The 17,461-nt window shown below is 38.6% G+C and overlaps 2 protein-coding genes across 2 annotated transcripts in view; both read left to right on the forward strand.

Annotated features, from left to right (window-relative positions):
- Positions 1-14,262, forward strand: part of LOC107548447 (transcription initiation factor TFIID subunit 1-like) — a 21,488-nt gene extending 7,226 nt beyond the window's left edge. The window contains exons 14-33 of the mRNA XM_016229117.1: positions 1,360-1,533; positions 1,662-1,835; positions 1,965-2,069; positions 2,202-2,402; positions 2,718-2,859; positions 3,913-4,043; positions 4,125-4,205; positions 4,293-4,442; positions 4,554-4,673; positions 6,965-7,140; positions 7,286-7,512; positions 8,141-8,348; positions 8,518-8,683; positions 8,811-9,022; positions 10,813-10,901; positions 11,133-11,239; positions 11,793-11,891; positions 12,100-12,316; positions 12,407-12,557; positions 13,825-14,262. Of these exons, the coding sequence (XP_016084603.1) occupies positions 1,360-1,533; positions 1,662-1,835; positions 1,965-2,069; positions 2,202-2,402; positions 2,718-2,859; positions 3,913-4,043; positions 4,125-4,205; positions 4,293-4,442; positions 4,554-4,673; positions 6,965-7,140; positions 7,286-7,512; positions 8,141-8,348; positions 8,518-8,683; positions 8,811-9,022; positions 10,813-10,901; positions 11,133-11,239; positions 11,793-11,891; positions 12,100-12,316; positions 12,407-12,557; positions 13,825-14,059 (3,165 nt within the window). The 3' untranslated portion in view covers positions 14,060-14,262. The remainder of the gene's footprint in view (positions 1-1,359; positions 1,534-1,661; positions 1,836-1,964; positions 2,070-2,201; positions 2,403-2,717; positions 2,860-3,912; positions 4,044-4,124; positions 4,206-4,292; positions 4,443-4,553; positions 4,674-6,964; positions 7,141-7,285; positions 7,513-8,140; positions 8,349-8,517; positions 8,684-8,810; positions 9,023-10,812; positions 10,902-11,132; positions 11,240-11,792; positions 11,892-12,099; positions 12,317-12,406; positions 12,558-13,824) is intronic.
- Positions 14,263-15,363: 1,101 nt separating this feature from the next.
- The window catches only part of LOC107548492 (uncharacterized), a 6,661-nt gene continuing 4,563 nt past the window's right edge, over positions 15,364-17,461 (forward strand). The window contains exons 1-6 of the mRNA XM_016229201.1: positions 15,364-15,512; positions 15,640-15,742; positions 15,833-15,849; positions 15,955-15,997; positions 16,214-16,292; positions 16,562-16,677. Of these exons, the coding sequence (XP_016084687.1) occupies positions 15,443-15,512; positions 15,640-15,742; positions 15,833-15,849; positions 15,955-15,997; positions 16,214-16,292; positions 16,562-16,677 (428 nt within the window). The 5' untranslated portion in view covers positions 15,364-15,442. The remainder of the gene's footprint in view (positions 15,513-15,639; positions 15,743-15,832; positions 15,850-15,954; positions 15,998-16,213; positions 16,293-16,561; positions 16,678-17,461) is intronic.

The raw sequence follows: 17,461 nt of genomic DNA on the forward strand, positions 1-17,461 counted from the left end.
ATACTACTATAATTTTGCTGTAGTGATCATATTGTCCTGACGATTGTTTTGTACACTGTTCATAATGGATTTATAAACGGGTACGATTTTAAAACATTAATCTCAATTCAGTATTTCGTGTCCCCGTATTTTTATATTATTATTATTATTGGTAAACAAAAAAAATCAGTGTAATAAGTTAACTATGAATATACAATACATTATCCCTTAAATGTCAACCTGATAGTTTGCACGTTCGTTCGTCTTGGCTCAAAGCCACTTGCTGAGAACTTTTCTTCGCGGAAGCTTTGCGTTAATTACAAGTGAGATAACGAAATATTTAATCTCTAATCAATATTTTTAGTCCCAATTATTTGCCCAGTTAGTTTTGGTATGGAGGTAAAAGTTACCTTGCATTCGCTATATAACAGTGGGTGGTGGTCACGAAGATGGCTGAGCAAATTTGATGCGTTTCCCCCTTTTGCAGCTACTTTCTTCTTGCAAGATCAGCAGACAGGGTGACCGTCCTCGATTAAATTGCCTTCAGGACTCTTGTAAAAGCCAAAATACGACCAGACCACCGATTTGGTCCTCTTAGATGGCTGAAAAATCTCCAGTGCGCTGTCACTGCCTTGTGCTATTTCGTCTTGTGCAAAAAAAATCAACAACAACATTGCATGCTGCTTCTGCGTCAGACTGATGCTGGCTGGACAGGATTTACCGCGAGTTTTCAAAATCACAATAATCAAATACGGTTTTGATGATAATTCAATTTTAAACGATGATACTAACCGTCAGGGCATTTTATCGTGATTTATCATAAAACCGGTAGTCGTTACATCCCTACAGGACACATACGGCAGCAGTTTCTTTTTGTAGTACCTAGTTGTTCTACCACTAGAATCTCTCCATAAGCGTGCTCAGATTTGAGTTTGCATTTACACACATTCCTACATATAAGTACTAGTTGGTAGATCCCACACTCTGCATGAAACTGTTCTTACGCACTCATTACGCACACATCTGTGCGTACGCACTGTTGATAAATGAGGGCCCTGGTTCCTGTGAGCCAACAGCCCTTTTAATGTCCTGGGCATGTGCATAGTTCACTATGGAATGACCCTCTAAAAACAGTGTGTGCAACAGTGTGAGATGCATAAATGTGTCTGAATGTGTAACCCTTAAATGGGCAGAAACAATAAAATGCCTGTCCATTTATAAAATGAGATTTTTAGTGCCATTTTCCAAATCACACTGACTCAAATTATACAATTGATAGATTAAGTCATTTGATTTGACTCCGATATAGTCTTTCCTAATTTTGCTTTGCCTATTGTTTCTTATTTTTTTATTTTTTTTTGTCAACATTTCTTTCCTCAGCACTCCATTCCTGCTGTTGAGTTGAGGCAGCCTTTCTTCCCCACTCATATGGGACCTATGAAACTACGGCAGTTCCATCGACCCTCCCTTAAAAAGTACTCATTTGGAGCACTGTCCCAGCCTGGCCCACATCCAAGCCAGCCTCTCCTCAAACACATCAAGAAGAAAGCTAAGGTAGACTGACATAATTCATATGTGTGTTTGTGAGTGATAGTGAGTGTTTGTTTGTGTATAATATACATTGTCCTATTAAAGTTCATACTTGTCCTTCATTTGTCTCGTAATATTTTAAAATCTCTCAGATGCGAGAGCAGGAACGTCAGGCATCAGGTGGAGGGGACATGTTTTTTATGCGCACAGCTCAGGATCTGACGGGCAAAGACGGAGACCTGATTTTGGCTGAATATAGCGAGGAGTATCCTCCCCTTCTCATGCAAGTTGGCATGGCAACCAAAATCAAGAACTACTACAAAAGAGTAAGTCACAAATTTAAACAAACCACTGGGAGATTTGATGCTGATTAGTCTCGATAATTTAAAGTCTTGGTCTGGGTATACAAGTCTGGTCACCCTTTATAATGCCATTGTTAATGTTTCTGTCTGTAGAAACCAGGTAAAGATCCAGGAGCACCTGACTGTAAGTACGGAGAGACTGTTTACTGTCACACTTCACCATTCCTGGGATCATTGCACCCTGGACAACTACTGCAGGTGACATACAAACACTTCTTGTCACAATTCTGTCACCCTGTGTCAAGTGCCTTGTTTACGTAATCATATCACGTTGAAGTCCTTATGTTGTCATTCCTTATGAATTATGTTGTGCTTTTGTGTGTGTCACAGGCCTTTGAAAATAACTTGTTCAGAGCACCCATCTACCTACATAAGATGCCTGAGACTGATTTCCTGATTATACGGACAAGGCAGGGCTACTTCATCCGAGAGCTTGTGGATATATTTGTTGTGGGTCAGGAGTGCCCTCTCTATGAAGTGCCAGGACCCAACTCTAAACGAGCCAACACACACATTCGAGATTTTCTACAGGTATCACTGGCACCCATCCCCGCCTATTTTATTCTTGTCGTGTGTTAACAAGTTATAATAGGTAATGTATGCATAAGTAGATTTTGAAAATGTGAAAACTGATTATGTAGGACAGTAGTAATATGAGCCGACTATTAACTACTATTACTATTTAACATCTTCAGTTATATGTGTAAATTACATTAACACAGTTATGACGTAATGTTGGGCCCAGCATCGGGCCTTGTGGGACACCTATAGAAGCTTGAAATCCTAATCTTGTTTAAAATGCCTCGTGTTTTTTGGAGAGCATTTAAGTATTTTCTCTCTCTGTAGGTGTTCATCTATCGACTCTTTTGGAAGAGTAAAGATCGCCCTCGTCGTATTCGTATGGAAGACATAAAGAAAGCTTTTCCTTCTCACTCCGAGAGCAGCATCCGTAAACGCCTCAAACTCTGTGCTGACTTTAAACGCACAGGTGCGCTTACACCCTCTATTATGCACACACATTAATCAAATTCTGTGCTGAACAAGCTGAATGTTTACCTACTGCCATTTTCGTTAAGAAAAGTTTTAAATGCACAAGAAATGTAGAATAGGTAGACAAACAGAGAGATGAAGGGTGTTTTCAGTCACTGTGTGTGTTTTGTCAAGACAGGAGAATTGACAGATGCAGGAAGTATTTTTCCTGGTACTGGGAAGGTAGGACAGGAACAGACAGTTCTGAGAAGGAAGTGAACCAAATCACAATTCTTCCTTATCCTTGTTTCACACATACTTGCACTTATTTTAACTGCGAGGTTCCACAAAAAAGGCAAGGTCTACACAGGGATCCATTCCAAACATCCAAACTGTCTGTGCTGTAAATCTGTCTAAATCTAGATGATTTTATCTCATGATGGGCAAGTTTGTATTTATTTCAGGTACACACTCCCAGTAACCATTTTATAATTGATGGCCATTTTTCAAGGAAGTTCAGTGTAGTATCCCAGAACTCACTGCATTTTCTTTTAAAGCTGTAGGTCTGTTATGCAGCAGAAATGCTGTGAGTGTAAAAAGCATCATGCGAATCTGCAATTCATGTGTAACAGATGCAGTTTGTGTGAAACAGGCCTTAAACAGAATTTGGGCTGCACAATAAATCGTGATTTTTTTGCGCAGCTCGTCAGTGAACAACGGCTCTGTGTAGTTAATGCTGCTCAATGTGAAAGCCTGCAGGTGATGGAGATTTACCGCTGATTACAGAACCGGCTTTCTGACAAGATGCGCATTAAATATCGCATGCGATTTATCGTGCAGCCCTAAACAGAATGCCACAAAAACACAAATGAGAAACTTTTCACATTTGGCATTTTTCAAAAAGAAACCTCCAGCAATTAAAAAAAAACATCAGGGTTTGACCATAGATATTTGTTACTACAATTTATTACTACTGATAAAACTAGATAGAGAGGAAGAGACCAATATAGTGGTTCAGTTACACTTCTCTCCTCTGTCCTGTACTGAAGCTGTTTCATGCGCAATCTTTTAGGCATGGATTCTAACTGGTGGGTGCTAAAACCTGATTTTCGGCTTCCTACCGAAGAGGAGATCAGAGCAATGGTCTCTCCAGAGCAGTGTTGTGCATACTACAGTATGCAGGTGGCAGAGCAGAGACTAAAGGTTTGCACATGCAAACTTCATTTTTTCCCCACACTTTCTTCCACATCCACACCAGCTAATGTACACTGTTCTCTCTCACAGGATGCTGGCTATGGTGAGAAGTCTTTTTTTGCACCTGAGGAAGAGAATGAGGAGGAATTCCAGATGAAGATTGATGATGAAGTCAGAAGTTTAATGACTACATTTCAATATTGTATTTGTAATGGATTTAGTCTGTTTTTGATTATAATTATGTGGTTGTATGATCAGGTACGCACTGCCCCGTGGAACACAACTCGGGCATTCATTGCAGCCATGAAGGGGAAGTGTCTCCTGGAGGTCACAGGGGTCGCTGACCCCACTGGCTGTGGAGAAGGATTCTCATACGTTAAAGTCCCTAACAAACCCACGCAGCAGAAGGTATGTGCTTTCTGACCATTTAGCACAGCTCCTGGCAATTAAATGATTCCATGCATTAAAATATTCCACACACCCTCATTTCAAACACTGTGTTTCCTGTTTTTCCCTCAGGATGATCGAGAGCCCCAGCCAGTCAAAAAGACCGTGACAGGGACTGATGCTGATCTGAGACGTTTGTCGCTCAAAAATGCCAAACAGTTGCTCCGCAAGTTTGGAGTTCCTGAGGAAGAGGTGACACTAAACTAACAAACTAATCAAAGATAGCGCCTCTGAATAAGTTAATAGCATAATGGTTATCTGAGAATAAAGGTGCTGTATGTGTATTTTATTTATTTATTAGGGGTTCAAGCACGTAGTGCTGAAACCCTATTGTAATTGTTAGGATTTTTATTATTATTATTATTCTTCCCTAAAACTGATCATGCAGCCCAAACCGTAAGGCGTAGAGAGCTGAACCTTGGTCAGATTGCAGTAGTCCGGCCTTCTTGTCAGATCCAAAGACTCACCGAAATCGGCCAATAGGGGGCGCTACAGCGATCAAAAACGCAAAAGCCCTCATAACTGCTACACCGTTTGTCTTAGACTCAATATCATTGGATTCCTTGGCTCAATCAAAACAAAATGGCTATCTCCGATTGCATTTCCGTCTATAAAAGAATTTTGTCAGAAACCTACTTTTGCGAACTAGTCCTAGGTTTTTCACCCGATCGGAACCAAACCAGTGCAGAAATGTTCTTTGGACAGTAAATATAAAAAATTATCAAAAAAAAGTTGAAATTTCAACTCCCCGTCGTAGGGACGCAAAAACGTTCATTAGGGACGGGGCCATTTTTACTTAAATGGCTATAACTCCTGAACGGACTGAGATATCTTCACCAAACTTGGTATACATGTGTGTAAGCTCAATCTTTGGTCAAATAAAAAAAATATAAGAGGAAAAAAACTTTAAAATGACGACAACTATGCAACCGTTGGTCCGATCGACTTGAAAATTGGTATGCAGTGTCTTAGTCCAAAGGGGTACAAGTGTCTATGAGGACATTCGCATATCTCAAAAAGCATGGCTGCCATTGGCCAAAGAAGTTTAGACACCTATTGGACAAGGTTAACGGAGGTCGATCAGAACAAAACTTGGTGGGCATGTTCGACTCATGGCCCTAAAGGTCTGTAATAATTTTGAAAGAAAACGGCCACTAGTTGGCGCTAACAAGCTTTTTTGGCTCCGTAATCATGTGGTGTTTCACAAATCCACACAATATGCATATCATTCGATAGACCTCCTCATAATGCACAACTTTGCCTCAAGAACCATTGCTGTCAGTCAAATCCTTCATTAATTATTCACAAATATGTTCAAAACCTACTTCTGCGAACTAGTCCTAGGTTTCTCGCTCTATCTCGATCAAACCACTGCAGCGTTATTCTCTGGACTCTTTAGATCAATAATTATCAAAAAAAATAATAATTTTGTCCTTTGGTTATCTTTAATGGGGTCATTTTAAAAGGGGTGTGGCCAAATATACCCAAAAGCCTATACAACCTAAAAGAAAACTCAAAACTTTACGAAACTTGGTGACAACATGTGACAGAAGACACTTAACAAGCATGCAAAGTTTCATAGAGATTGGACCGTAGGTGGTGCTATAACAGTTAAAACGGTCTCAAAAACACAGTATTTCTGTAGTAAATTACCTCAAATAGAAATAAAATGTTCATATATTAACTTATACACTATATCTTCATATCATTTGATAGATCTCCTCATTCTGAATAACTTTGCCTCTAGGGTCACTGCTGTCAATCAAACTGTTAATTAAATATTTGAGATTATTAAAAGAGAAATTTTGGTAATTAGTCGTAGGTTTTAAACTCAAAATCAATAAAATCAGTGCAGTACTATTCTCTAGACTCTCTAGGTCAATAATTATCAAAAAATATTGAACATTTGCATTTGGACAACTATAAACTGGTCATTTTATAATATGTTATTTACATAGTGTACCCAACGGCCTATAAATCCTAAAATAAAGCCCACAATATCTCTCAAAACTGTGTAAAATTATGCATAATTTCATTCTAAACAAGCATGTAAAATTTAAGAGCGATTGGGCAAAAAAAATAACACTATAACAGTTATAAAGGTTAAAAACACAGTGTTGTATGAGGAATTGCATCTCTAACCACTAGATGGCAGCGGAAGACCACTAATGGGCTCATTAAATGTCCTAAAACAGTACTGTTCATAGGTTAGATAATGGATTCATGCTAAGACATTATAAAATCACTGTTATAACATTTAAAATCACATCGAGTCAAAGTTTACCATTTTGTTCATACAGACATATCAGTTTTTACAATTATGCCAGATTATGATTACAGTGAAACCTGTTGCAGCTATATTTTTTGCTTGTTTTTTTCCAATATTATTATATTTATCTCTAATGACATGGATGTTTATTGGTGGTAATTGTGTACTCTTATCTCTTCAATATATTCTAATGTGTGTATGTGTGCATATTTAGATAAAAAAACTTTCCCGTTGGGAGGTGATCGATGTCGTGAGGACCATGTCTACTGAACAGGCTCGTTCAGGGGAGGGGCCTATGAGTAAATTTGCTCGTGGGTCTCGATTCTCTGTAGCAGAACATCAGGAACGTTACAAAGAGGAGTGCCAGAGGATTTTTGACCTGCAGAACAAGTGAGAACCTGAGAGAAATTAGCTCTATGCTTTTCTTTCTGCACACAATTAGGTTACCAAAAGGGTTACATAAGAATATTGTAACATTAATCAGAATTGTCATATTCATTTTGTGTATGTAAAATGAGTGTGATGTGTGTTTTAGAGTATTAGAGTCCACAGAGGTGTTATCGACGGACACGGACAGCAGCTCAGCAGAGGACAGTGATTTTGAGGAGATGGGCAAGAACATTGAGAACATGCTGCAGAATAAGAAGACCAGCTCTCAGCTGAGCAGAGAGAGAGAAGAACAGGAAAGAAAAGAACTGCAGCGGATGCTTATGGGAGAGGACAATGACAGAGAAAGAGGCCGCAAAGAAAGACGCAAAGGCTGTACGTGTGTGTGAAATTGAGCTTGTCAGTACTCAGTACCCAGATTGTTGTCTGTCTCTGTATCTAATAACTCAGCATCTGTTTGTGCATTGTAGCAAGTGCCCTTTCCACCAGCTCTCACAAAGATGATGACGCTTCCTCCGTCACTAGCCTGAACTCTTCAGCAACAGGGCGAAGGCTTAAAATTTATCGCACCTTCTGTGATGAGGACGGCAAAGAGTATGTGCGCTGTTGGTTACATAAGAATATTGTAACATTAATCAGAATTGTCATATTCATTTTGTTTATGTAAAATGAGTGTGATGTGTGTTTTAGAGTATTAGAGTCCACAGAGGTGTTATCGACGGACACGGACAGCAGCTCAGCAGAGGACAGTGATTTTGAGGAGATGGGCAAGAACATTGAGAACATGCTGCAGAATAAGAAGACCAGCTCTCAGCTGAGCAGAGAGAGAGAAGAACAGGAAAGAAAAGAACTGCAGCGGATGCTTATGGGAGAGGACAATGACAGAGAAAGAGGCCGCAAAGAAAGACGCAAAGGCTGTATGTGTGTGTGTGTGAAATTCAACTTGTCAATACCCAGATTTTTCTCTGTATCTAACAACTCAACATCTGTTTGTGCATTGTAGCAAGTGCCCTTTCCACCAGCTCTCACAAAGATGATGACGCTTCCTCCGTCACTAGCCTGAACTCTTCAGCAACAGGGCGAAGGCTTAAAATTTATCGCACCTTCTGTGATGAGGACGGCAAAGAGTATGTGCGCTGTGAGACTGTACGCAAACCGGGTGTTATTGACGCTTACTTGCGTATACGCACGACTAAGGATGATGATTTCATGTAAGTGTCTATTTGTCTACTTAGTAGAGTTATTGTGATACCATAAGTGTAGTAGTCAATATTAATACACACCAATAACTAATATAGTATTGATCACTATTTTATATAAAAAATTAAATAAGGATAATAATGAAAAATAATGTCTGTGTTTCCCTGAATGTGTCTGCAGTCGCAAGTTTGCACTATTCGATGAGCAGCACAGGGAGGAGATGAGAAAGGAACGGCGAAGAATTCAGGAGCAGCTGCGGCGCCTCAAACGAAACCAGGAGAAAGACAAATTTAAAGGTCCACCTGAGAAAAAGGCAAAGAAGGCCAAAGAACGACCAGACCTGAAGGTACAAAATTAGAAATGCACTCCTACTCATCACTGATCCTTGTCTTTTGAAAGCGTCTTGCTGTGAATGAAATGAGCGCATGATATTTTCCTGCACAGACTGATTCTAATGTTTCTGGTGTCCACAGCTGAAATGTGGAGCTTGTGGTGCTATTGGCCACATGAGGACCAATAAGTTTTGCCCATTGTACTACCAAACCAATGCCCCGCCCTCTAATCCGGTGGCAATGACAGAAGAGCAGGAAGAGGAGCTCGAGAAGACTGTGATCCACAATGACAATGAAGAACTTATTAAAGTGGAAGGAACCAAGATTGTGCTTGGAAAGCAGCTCATTGAGAGGTAAAACAAACATGGTCGTTGATGCATAACGTATTTGTAAACTTTTTTTTTAATCAATGCCAAGACATCAACAAGAGGTTAAAATTAATACAGTTTAATTAAAAGTGTATATGCAATTTATATCATGGTTCTACTAACCATCTTTGACCTTCACTAGCTTTTAAAATGGGCCCATGGACAGCGTTATGGTTTGCTAAAACTATTAAAAATTATTTTTGGTAATTTGAAATAGACAAAATAAAATATAAACATTAAATAAAAAATGTAAACTTAAAAAGTAGATTACAAATGTTGCCCTGGCAACTAACTCAAATAAAATATTTAAACTGGAATACAGATTAAAGGTATATATTTATATATCTAATAAAATGTATAACTAATAAAAATGACTAAAGCACTATGGCTATAAATAGCTAAAATTAAATGAAAACTGAAAATTTAAATTAAAAAGTTAATTCAACATTTTAATAAGTAATACAATAGTATGTATATAATACTAAAATAACACTTGTGGTGTGACAAATGAATTTCTTTCTTCATCTTATGAAGTCTCTCATTTAATATGCTTTATACATATTAACTAGGGCTGGGCAAGTTAACGCGTTATTGTCGCAGTTTTTTATTATTATGAAAGTCCATTGCTCACTGGCTCTGAATACACATACAAACAAACCATCTGTCACAGGAGGGGTGGGATGTTGATCAGTACTGGCTTGGGATGGGTGTCATCACGCTTCTCAACCAATGAGAGCATTTGGGCTGGGCCTAAGACTGCAGCAGCGCTTACGACTTCATAAGCGGGAAATAGGAAGTTTCCGATAGCACGTGAAGACAGCAGAGAAGCGCTCTCGCTCATCACAGTGGAGTGCATCGTTTGGTAACTTTGTGGTTTATTATTTTGAGTCATTTGGGACGCGGTAACACACGGCCCTCTCACAATATATTGCTTTACAGATCTATCACTTTTGCCGCTCAGAAATGTTCACGCAATCATGCTGCACGCATCAGAAGTTCCGCGCTCTGGCGTGGTTAGCGCTCACACTCGCTGATCTATATATAACTGAGCCGCGCTCTGGCCCACCTCTTCCAACCGAGTGCGGCACGGAGTGATCACACTAGTCAAACGAACTGGGCTTTGGGGGTCAAACGTGCTCACGGGTAAGATTGCCCATAGTGTGACTATACCCTTATCTCCCGTATCCCGCACATGAGTCTCTACGCACTTTAATCGTTTCCCAGCACTAATATTAACATTTAAAAGAACTACCAAAATACTTTAAGATGGTTGTAGATGGAGTTTGAAATTAACACCCGCCAACCCACCAAATGCGGGTAAAAATCAGCTGTGGCGGGTAACGCTGTCAAATCACTAGCCAGTTTGGTGGGTTACTTTTCGTAAGTTATGTTCACCCATTAATTTCTTTGGGAAGTTCATGCAAGCCAAATCTGCGCAGGTTTAGCTCAAATACTGAACTCGTGAGACATCATGACATTATAGAGTATATTGCGAAAACCAAACAAAACACGCCTCAAGCTGTTGGTTTATTTCGGGGGTGTTTTGGCTGGTAGAAGTTATGAATGGCCGGTAACTTAAAAATTTAGTAGCCAAATTGGCTGGTGAGTAAAAAAGTTAATTTCAATCCCTGGTTGTAGATAATATATGGCATGTCACATCGCAAGTCACTCTCCAAAAAGTTGTCAACTGCTTAAATCATTTGTATGCTCAGTTGCTAAAATGTTTTAGTATTTGTAGCATTGTTATGAATATTAATCCATCATTATGTTTATAGTGCTGATGAAGTGCGGAGGAAATCTCTGGTTCTGAAGTTCCCCAAGCAGCAGCTTCCTCCTAAAAAGAAGAGACGTGTGGGGACAACGGGTTATTGGATTTTTTTGCATTAAAAATAACAAGTGCACAGATAACAAACCCATTTACCACAATTTAAAATTACGTAATAGTAGCCCCTCAATTAACAAACTCCAGCCAGTTACATAAATTTTAGCAGTAAAATTAAATACCCTGTCCTATAATAAAATTAGAAAATACATAACAAAATAATACATATACGCATAAATAAATTAATAAGTAAAATAAAATTAATTAAAAATGTATATGATGTGTGTGAGAACAGTGTGTCTGTGAGTTTGCAGGGAGATTCTAGTCTGTTAGCTGAGGCTACGCTAATCCCTCCCACCCCTGAGAAAAGAGGGGGGCAGGTATTCCTCTCCTTCTTTGTCCGTTCATCTATTCCTCTGTCCATTCATCTCTTCATTCATTTTACTGGCTGGCTTGCTTTACCCCTTTAGATATGTCCTTCCACCCCACCATCCATTCTTGTGGTCACCCACCCCTGTACTGTGATGGTTTCTGTGTGTTGCTGCTTGATTTGCTTTCTAACCCATCTCCAGCGGCTATTAAGGATGTTTAGGATACATTTTAGAACTGGTATTTAGTGAGCTAAATTCAAAATCGGTCATTTCTTTCAAATTGAATCTCTTACCAGCTAAGAACAAAACAATATAGTAACATTTGCAAGGAATGTAGCTGAAATTATTCTTCCAGGGACCAGTATGTAGTGGTTTCCGTATCTCAACCATTAACTGTTCTTTTGTTCGAAAATCTTTAGGGTTTTAATGTGAAAAAAAATTATATCCAAAGATGATAAAGGACCTCCCTCCATCTGTCCATCCTCTGCTGCATGCATTTTTTGATTGGTCCTCTCCTTCTGTGTAGTTTTCTTAACTACTTTTTTGTGTACACCTTCCAAAGGGCCGTCACGGCAGAGGCCGAATGGGTGAGGAGGAGTCTGATGTGGACATTGAAGGATATGAGGAAGATGATGATGGAAAACCTAAAACACCTGCTCCGGTAATAGTCTTGGGCAAAAAAAAACTTAATCCAGAGGTCTTTTAACATGGAAGCCTCAGTCCCCTATCCCCCCCCCCCCCATTATTGATTGATTTAATGAACTAATTATTGTGTACAAAATGAACATATGCATTAAGCATTAGCACAGTATCTGTGGTTTAGCGGAATGTTTCATTGTCAGAGATTTGAGTGTTGTATGTACTTCTAGGCTGACGACGGTGATCTGGATGATGAAGATGAGGATGATGAAGATGATCTTCTAATGCGGCCACAGAGGCATATGCATAGGGATGAGGAGGAGGAGGAGGAGGAGGACGATGAAAGCTCCAGCCGGCCAGCACATGCCAGTGTGCTCTACCAGGATCTGCTGATGTCAGATGCAGAAGACGACGCTAGTGAGGAGGAAGGCGATAATCCATTCTCCTGTGAGTCTGTGTGTACTCATGAATATAGGAGTATTTGTGGGATATTTTGGCTGTATGTATAACATTGACTCTATCTGCTCTCCACTGAAGCCATCCAATTGTCAGAGAGTGGCAGTGACAGTGATGCCGAGCTGGGGCATCAGGAGAGCACCCGGATTGAACTAGAGCAGGAAGAGAGTATGATGTCTTACGAGGGGGAGGGACCTGATGGGGTAATGCACATGGAGGACAGCAATGTCAGGTGAGAATATATGCAAAAAAAAAAAGCATATTGTTGTTCAAGTAACACTGATGTAATTCCAGATGAAGCCGTGGTTTTGTATCACTGTTAGTGATTTGCTACTCTTCTTCAGGAACTGCAGGACTCCAGAGTCTAATGTTTGTCTTGTACTTAGATAAGTGCTGTGATTCATTTATTTTACATTATTTACATGATTTACAGTACTTCCTAATAAATAGTCCTGTGTTATTCTTTGGGGCATCTTGGTAATGCCCTCGGTCAGCTATTCTAGTCATGCTCCATACTGTTCTCATCTACATGAATTGGTAAAGGATTCATTTATGTTTCTAAAGCATATCATGGCAACAATAAAATCTCACAAATTCTAAATCAGGCTAAAACTAATACTGCTCAAAAGTTTGGAGTCAGTAAGATGTGATCCTTTCTAAAGAATCATGTGACACTGAAGACTGGAGTTACGGCTGCTGAAAATTCAGCTTTGCCATGTCTGGACAAAATGACATTTTAAAATATATTCAAATAGAGAACTGTTATTTGAAAATTTAATAATATTTCACAATATTACTGTTTTACTGCGTTTTTGATCAAATAAATGCAGCCTTGGTGAGCATAAGAGTCTTTCATCAAACATTTGAATGGTCGTGTGCATGAAGTAGGTCACAGATTTCTGATTCACATGCTCTGTTTGATTTTAGTTACAAAGTTATTATACAAAGTTAATATAACACTACAAAACGGTTGACAGCATCTCTGTAGATAACTAATATGTAACTAATATAAAAAAACTGTCAATTACAAATGAGGACAATAAAAGCAGTCAAAACTAACAAAAGAGCAACAATATATAAGTGCAAATGACAAGTCTCGGTTCGCCTAACGCTGTACATGTAGGAAGGTGTGTGTGTGTGTGTGTATATATATATATATTATACACACACACATACACATAGAAAAAACAAGTAGATGGAATAGAAAAAATAGAAAGCTAGTGTTGTTGTTTTTTTTAAATAAAAAGATAAATATAGATAAAGTAGAATTAAAATAGAATATTATAATGTTTATCATGAACACACTTTACTATGTTGAGAACTGTGTGCGGGATAGCTGCATATTCTCTTAATATTTTAAGAATCCAATATTGGATTTTTTGGATGAAAATCATTGTACCATTGCCAGTAAGGCAGTGTGGCTATTTGAATTAAATGCCATGTCTTCTTATAAAAGTCTCTGTATAAACTCTTTCACTTACACTTCCTGTGTGTTACAGTTACGGCAGTTATGATGATGGAGACAGTCAGATGCATAGGCTTGTGTCTAGCCCCAGGACAGGAGAACGAGATGGAGAGGAGGTGTATGGGATAAGTGAAGAGGAAGAAGAGGAGGAAGATGAACGGAGACGAGGTCCTAGTGTTCTCACACAGGCACAGCTCAGTGATGATGAGGAGGACAGTGAAGAATTCAGATCCGTTGGCGGAGACAGTGACATGGATTCTGACAACTAACACACGCTTATTCCTCTTCTGTTATATGTTGTGTGTGTGTAACTGTGTCCTGCAGGTGATCATGGTGTTGCACATAACTGTATATTTCGTCCTGCTCTTATGGTTGTGTTTTACATGTTGTTATTTTTATATGACTTATTGATCCTGTTTGAGGGACTCAGACAACTTTTGTGATGTGAGAAATAAATCTTTATGTATCTGAAGGGAACAAATTGTGATTTCTGTCCCTCCTAAACCTAGATCAACTCTCCTGCTAGTCTTGATCTTGCTCCTATAATCAGTTTTTCTAAAATTCATTTGAAAACACTTTGAACTCAAACCCTGGCAGCTCATATTGCCAGTTGGCATTGGCAGTTTTTAGCAGTTTCAAGTAAGTTGTGAAAACTCTCCTATGATGTGACTGTTATCATCATGGAAATATACAATACAGAAATGCATCGTGGGGCAGTTGTGGCCTAATGGTTAGACAGTTGGATTTGTCACACAAAGGTTGCAGGTTCAAGTCTCAGTACCTGCAGGAATTGTAGGTGTTTCATTTTCATCAGTCCTGCAGTGTGGCACCACCTGATTTACGCTACTGTTGAAGTTTGTGGTTCGTACGATTTTATCTTTTTTAGGGAAATCTCTTATGGTGAGCATAAAATCAAAAATACAGTAAAACTAATGTATGAAATAATACAATTTCAAATAATGTTTTTTTACTTGAATATACTTTAAAATGCATTCATTCTAATATGCTGATTTGGTGCTCAAGAAGAATTTCTTATTCATTTTAATGTTGTGCTGCTTAACATTTTTGTGTAAACCGTAATTTTTTCCCCCAGGATTATTTGATTAAAAGTTCAAAAGAACAGCATTTATTTAAAATAGAACTCATTTGTAACATTATGAATGTCTTTACTTTTTAAAAAAAATTAGATTTAATGAGTTCTTGCTGATTAGTATTCACTTTTGAATGGTAGTATGTTTGTGAGCATGTGAGCCTAAATATCAGAGAAAAAAGATCAAATAAAAAAATTAAACTGATAAATGTCCTGCATTGTGACATGATACACACCATCTAAAACTATTTAAAATAGAATTTTAATAATTGTTATAACTTTTATAAGTTCATGGCTTCATTAATGTTAATCCAATCCACCAAAAGCCCACTGAAGTGAATTAATGAGGGAGGAGGGAGGGGGGGTCACATGTCCACACTGGCAAATATCTGCTGAAAACTGCAAGAGTTTCACATACACTGTGTGCTGGTGAGTGTTTGCGCATGCTCCAGCTCTCACTGTGTTGGGTGTGTGTAACACCATAAATAACCACGTCAGGTGCAAAGAGCCTTTTATACAAGTGCCACTGGTGGAGTTTGTGTGTGTGTGTGGGAACTAAAAGATGAAGATCTTACTGTACGTGTGTTTCATCTTGTTTGTTACTACTGAGGCAACTGGACAGACACCAGACCGTAAGTGTGTGTTCAAAAGAAGGTTCAAATATGTTGAAATGGTTATGTAGTATCTGTTTTAAAAATAATTATGATACATTATATGCAAACTAATGATCTTACTGTAGATTCTGTTTGTGTTCTTCAGCCTGTAATAATGTTATTAACTTTAACCAATGTCTGAATGGTGGAGCGATCTGTGATGAGAAAATTAGCAGATGTATCTGTTTTGAGGGACAACCATTCTGTCGGTAATCTGCTCCTTACAGATGACTTTTCTGTGATACTCTACACAGTAGTTTAAACACAAGCTTCACTCCTTTCCACTGTTCTCTGTGTAGGTGCAACAGTCAAAAAGGTGAGTTTTACATTAATGAAGACTGCTTTCAGAAATGGACAGTTGTGACCTTTGCCCTGGTAGCATCTCTGCCTGGTCTCACACTCGCTGTGTTGGTTGGGGTAGTTGTTTATGTGTTGATGTTGCCATCAAACAAGAGCCACGCACGGTGAGAATGACAAACACAACTCTAGAAGTCCTTTTAATGTAATTAAATGTAGCTTTATTGATTCTGAATAGCATCATGCGAATCTTTATGTCTTGCATAACCTGACTTTATGAATGTGATTTAAAAATATGACTTAAAGCCCATGATGCTCATTAAGTCATTAAATGTTATGTTTAACAAGTAATTCATTCTGTCTCTGTGCATGTTTGTGTTCAGTGAAGGAATGACAACATCCAAGACAGCCTCTAAAGAGCAGGACTTGTTCCCTGGTGTTGCTTTTGCTTCTGATATGAATGTAAGTCTACTTAATGTGTTAATGATATATGATAATGATTAATGATCGATAGCAACAGCACAGAGTTCCCATAATCTTAATCAGAAACATGGATCTATCTGGAAATGCCTTTGGAAGTCATAAAAAACACAGCATAAGACATTTTTTTAAGCCTGACGGATCTGACAGGTGTATCGATATATTTGCTTCTTGAGTGATCTGCCAAGTATTAAAATGCACATGGTCTTGTGATCTCTCATTTTTTTCTGCCTTTTGTCTTGCTTTCAAAGGGTCAGCCTCCCCTTAACATGAGACCTGTACAACAAGGTCATATTCCCATGACAGCCATGCCCATATCAAGTGGGATGCGTGATCCTCAAATGGGAGGTCCTGGTCGGCCCTATAGGTACATAGTCAATGTTACTTAAATTATTGAATAGCCATTGAATCAACATGGTTAGCTGTCTCTTATATATATTTAGATATCACTACAACTAGCACTGTCACAATGTTACCTGGCTGTGTAAATCAATATATCTATAACAGGCCTGCTAACAATTATAGTGAAACTATTCCTGAATGTGTTTGAACCACTGATCTCTTTATATTTCGGATCACTGCAGTGGTTGGACTGTAATTTTGTTTATATACTTTATTTGCTGCATTACAGGTGCATCTCAATAAATTAGAATGTCGTGGAAAAGTCAACTCAAATTGTGAAACTCGTGTATTAAATAAATTCAATGCACACAGACTGAAGTAGTTTAAGTCTTTGGTTCTTTTAATTGTGATGATTTTGGCTCACATTTAACAAAAACCCACCAATTCACTATCTCAACAAATTAGAATATGGTGACAGGCCAATAAGCTAATTAAATCAAATCACCGCAAAGGTTTCCTGAGCCTTCAAAATGGTCTCTCAGTTTGGTTCACTAGGCTTCACAATCATGGGGAAGACTGCTGATCTGACAGTTGTCCAGAAGACAATCATTGACACCCTTCACAAGGAGGTAACATTCAAAACATTCATTGCCAAAGAAGCTGGCTGTTCACAGAATGCTGTATCCAAGCATGTTAACAGAAAGTTGAGTAGAAGGAAAAAGTGTGGAAGAAAAAGAGGCACAACCAGCCAAGAGAACCGCAGCCTTATGAGGATTGTCAAATCGATTCAAGAATTTGAGTGAACGTCA

Source organism: Sinocyclocheilus grahami, unplaced genomic scaffold (assembly GCF_001515645.1).
Source record: "Sinocyclocheilus grahami isolate Dianchi unplaced genomic scaffold, SAMN03320097.WGS_v1.1 scaffold348.1, whole genome shotgun sequence".
Taxonomy (NCBI): domain Eukaryota; kingdom Metazoa; phylum Chordata; class Actinopteri; order Cypriniformes; family Cyprinidae; genus Sinocyclocheilus; species Sinocyclocheilus grahami.